This window comes from Thermobia domestica, chromosome 10 (assembly GCF_964235325.1).
Source record: "Thermobia domestica chromosome 10, izTheDome1.hap1.1, whole genome shotgun sequence".
Classification (NCBI taxonomy): domain Eukaryota; kingdom Metazoa; phylum Arthropoda; class Insecta; order Zygentoma; family Lepismatidae; genus Thermobia; species Thermobia domestica.
In genome coordinates, this window is record NC_137463.1 from 21,808,986 (window position 1) to 21,813,588 (window position 4,603).

At 37.5% G+C, this 4,603-nt stretch overlaps 1 protein-coding gene across 1 annotated transcript; it reads left to right on the plus strand.

Moving 5' to 3' along the window:
* The first annotated feature begins 1,759 nt into the window (after positions 1–1,759).
* LOC145662361 (sodium- and chloride-dependent GABA transporter 2-like) lies at positions 1,760–4,032 on the plus strand. Its single transcript, XM_081727874.1, has one exon. The coding sequence runs from the start codon at positions 1,808–1,810 to the stop codon at positions 3,920–3,922; it is 2,115 nt and encodes a 704-aa protein (XP_081584000.1). The 5' UTR covers positions 1,760–1,807; the 3' UTR covers positions 3,923–4,032.
* Positions 4,033–4,603: the final 571 nt, after the last annotated feature.

Sequence of the window (4,603 nt, forward strand, 5' to 3'; positions counted from 1 at the left end):
GCAAGGAAGATGATGGCGACTGTTTTTTGGGACAGAAAAGGTGTGATTTTGGTGGACTTCCTGGAAAGAGGCACTACAATAAACGCTCAAAGGTATTGCCAAACTCTGCAAAACCTCAGAAGAGCAATTCAAAACAAGCGCAGAGGAATGTTGAGCTCTAAGATCTTGTTGATTCACGACAACGCCCGGCCCCACACGGCAAATGTCACGCGTGAAGTTCTTGAATCTTTTCAGTGGGAGTTGTTTCCTCATCCGCCGTACAGTCCCGACCTGGCACCGAGCGACTTCCACCTATTCCCAGCAATGAAGAAGTGGCTGGCTATGCAGCGTTTTGATGACGACGAACAGCTGCAAGAAGAGGTAACGAAGTGGTTGAAGTCGCAGGCGGCCGAATTTTTCGACGAAGGAATTTCCAAGCTCGTACATCGCTATAAATGCCTTAATTTGAATGGTGACTATGTCGAAAAGTAGTATTTGTGTGTGGCTTTCATCTGTATATAATAAAATTTGTTTCCTATACTTTGTTGATTTTTTATTCCAAAACGTAATCTACTTTCTGGATAGCCCTCGTACTTGTAATTTTGAAATGTACTTTGTATACTACGTTTAATAACAGAAAGAAAAATAATACACCTTAAAAATTAATTTTTAATTTGATTTCATCTTAATTTTCTTTATTAGCTCTTGTAATGAGTGACACAGAAAAATTTTCTGATGATACAGAAAGTGGTTTCTGACATGAGTATATATCCAAGGTGTTTCAAAACAACACCGACAACGTTTGGGAGGTGATTCCTGTCATCAAGGTAAGACGAAAAGTATAGACCAATCTGAGTGCACAAATGCTTCCTTTCGGAGTTATAGGCTGCCGAAATGAAGAAATGAAGTTTAAAGTTCCATAGCTCCAAAACTACGGGACCTACCGTAGTCGGGTTAAGACTTCACTTACTAACTAATATGTGCGCTATCCAAAAATCCATCTTTCAGAAACCTAAGGTACTCAAGCAACAATTTTCATAGAGTTTGGCTACGGGCATATAGTTTGAAGTACTCACCAACTACCTCTATAAAAATTATTGCGGAAGTACAGCAAATTCTGAAACATGATATTTGGATAGGGCACATAGTAGTTCGTAAGTGAAGTCTTAATTCGACTACGGTAGGTCCCAGAGTATTGTATAGCTATGGACCTTTAAAATTCATTTTTTATGTTTTCAGCAGTCTATAACTTCCAAAGGAAGCATTTTGCACCAAGGTTGGTCTATACTTTTTGTCTTATCTTGGTGTCAGCAATCACCTACCAAAAGTTGTCAATGTTGTTTTGAAACACCCTGTATATATGTTATGTAAGACAGAATAAACTTTTTTGGGTCAAATCAATTTTCCCCGAACGATCTTTCTTTCTTTTCTTTTTAATGAACACAAGTCCAAAGAAGCAGAGAACACTTTACTGTATTAATATTTCATGACAATTTTTGCTGGAGGTGTTTAGACTTAAATACCTTGCTTCACTAGATATTAAAGCAAAAATTCCAATTTATTAATATAATTTCTTTAGAGTGATCGCCATGGCTACAATTTATTGAAATACATGCTTCCAAAATAAAAAATAGTTCAAAATAAGATTATTGTAGATTTTTAGAAGTAGATACAGAAATAAATTATCTTCTTTACAACATCAGCTTAACAATCGGAAGTAATTGGTAGTATTGTTAATTGGTCAATTGTTAGTCATTTTCATTTATTGTTTCCTCAGAAAAATACTATACTGCTTGTTTAAAAAGGCAATTTTCTTTGGCAATACAAAATGTCGAGTATGGAAGATAATTTACGACCATCAACAAGTAAAAGTGGAACATCGTCCAAACCAATCAAACGAAGTGCTTCTGTGGAAATATTCAGACGTGACAGAGACTCAGTGGAAAGCGTAATCATTAATACGCCATACAGCAGAAAGCCATCACGCCTAGTAAAAATTAAGAGCGAGGAAAATTGTAATCTTTGGACTCTTGTAACCATGGACAGTAATGAAACAGGTGGCCCCCGATCTGTGACTTTTGCACCATTAGCTAAGGAGTATTCAATTAGTGATGATAGTAGATCAGTGCTGTCAGAGTTACGAACTGATTTCAAATCATCGCAGTTTCCCGATGCACCCACGGTAGAGACTAACAAACATCTTAAAAGACTGCAATCTATTTTCTCATATTTAGGATATTCCACTGGTTTAGGGAGTATTTGGCGGTTTCCGTATATCTGCTATAATAATGGTGGAGGAACTTTCCTCATTCCTTATCTGGTGATGGTTGTTGTGAGTGGAATCCCAATGTTCTTCACAGAAACAGTGCTCGGTCAATTCACTAGCAAAGGATTTATTGGTGCCTACGATATATGTCCGCTGTTTCGAGGTGCTGGATTTGCCATTTTAATCTTCAATCTTATTTGCTGCGTTTACTACAACATCATTGTCACTTATGGTTTCCATTACTTGACATTTTTTCTGAAATACCTTAACTCATGGGATACGTGTGGACAAGGATGGAATTCAAAGGTGTGTGTCGATGTGCACAACAAAAACAAGACGGACGAATCCACAAGAGAAGATGTAGCTGTTAATCAGTTTCTATTTAATGAAATATTAAATGCTTCGAACGAGTTACGATTTGGGTTTAGCCTCGTTTGGGAGATGGGTGTACTGTTGACAGCTACCTACGTATGTCTCACAGCATTTGCTCTGTTGGGTTGGAGAAGAGTCAGCCGCTTGTTGTATATAATGACACTACTTGGGTATGTAATGCTGATAGTGCTTCTTGTACGTGCGACAACCCTTCCAGGAGCTATAACTGGAATCCGCGCTTATTTTTATCCTGAATGGAAATCTCTACTTGATATCAACATCTGGGTTCAGGCTTCTATACAAGTGCTCTTTACAATAGGAACAGGGTTTGGTATAGTGCTGCACAGAGCAAGATGTAATGTTCTTAGGCATAATTTCTTGGCAGAAGTGTTTGTGGTGCCAATACTAAGTGTTGCCGTCAGCCTAATTTCAGGATACATTGTATACTCTACATTAGGATATCTCTCAGATGGTACTGGAATCCCCGTTTCATCTGTGGGTACTAGAAGTCCAGCTTTAATATTCATAGGATATCCTCTGGCCATTGCTAAATTACCTCTTCCCCAATTTTGGAATATCAGTATTTGGGGATGGTTTATTCTTTCAGAGCTGGGCTTCGTTTACATATTATTTTATACCTCATTATCTAGTTTATACGATATAAACCCAGGTCTTAAGAATCGTCGAACTGTTATTTTGGCAGGAACAATACCTACCATCTATGTTCTGTCAGGAATAGGAGTTACAAAAACTGGTATATATATTCTACAACTGCTAGATTGGTATGGTGCCACTTTTTCACTGGTCTTCGTGTGTTTCATAGAGGTATTCGCAGTGAACTGGATTTATGGTACTGGAAAATTTATTCAGCTGGTCGAGTTCATATTGCTGAAGGAAATTTGCTGTGTGTATCCGTTCTTCTGCAAGATAATCACGCCAGCAGTTCTTCTGCTTACTTTTGTGGGTAGAATAATGGTTGAAGAACTTCCCAAATCTGATCGAATTAAGTTCAATCAGTGGTACCAATATTTTGGCTGGACTGTAGCGTCCATATCTATAGCTCTAGTTCCAGCAGTTGCAATATTCGAGCTTGCATACACACAAGGGTCATGTAAGAAAAGAATTGAACAGGCAATTAATCCAAAATCAAACTTTGGTCCTGCAGATGACTTACACTTACTCGAATGGGAAATATATTGCTCTCAATATCCACCTTTAAAGTGGTTTCGATGTAATTGTTCACGTGCCAAGCGACAGCTGTATCCTGTTAACGCTGAAGAGAGTGCATCTTTTGGTGTAGAGTGAAAACTTCAATAAACAACAGAGATACCTGAATATCAATATATAAGACTTGATATTTTTAGTGTATAATGTTCTTTCTTCTTTCTGTAACTGGCGGACATTTGAGAATTCTAAGGAGCTACACAATTCGTGTTTTAGTTATAGATTTCATTTTGTTTATCGAAAAAGTGTAAGGAGCTTTTTCATGCCAGCCTTCCTGAATGAGGTTTTCCTCGGTTTCCCTTATACACACAAGGCAAATGCCGGGATGGTACCTAACTTATAGGTCCCAGGCCGCTTCCTTTCTTTCTTTTCCCTGAATAGTGTACTCGCCAAGGGATGCCATCCCTCATATGTGACGGGCTAAATGGCCATAGATGCCGAAAGCCCAGAAATCTAAATCCTAAATCATTTTGTTTAGTTTGATAATTTATTTTGTATTCAGTAGATCATATAAAATGATATAGACTTCGTCAAAAACAAGAAAAAAGTTGCATTGCACATAGCAGGAACGATTTATCTATACCGAATATAGGCCATACTTAAAAAAAAAAAAAAAAAAAAATCATGATGCAGCCTATAATCGAGATTTTTCCCTCTCAGATCATAAATTGTCAATTTCAAAATGACCTGTACACATATTTTGTGGGTTGAAATGAATACAATTACAAGTTAACTGCAGTTACTTTTGTCAACTATCAAAGA

Excerpts from the sequence above, each read along its gene's own strand:
- LOC145662361 (XM_081727874.1), top strand. The coding sequence starts at position 1,808 with ATGTCGAGTATGGAAGATAATTTACGACCATCAACAAGTAAAAGTGGA.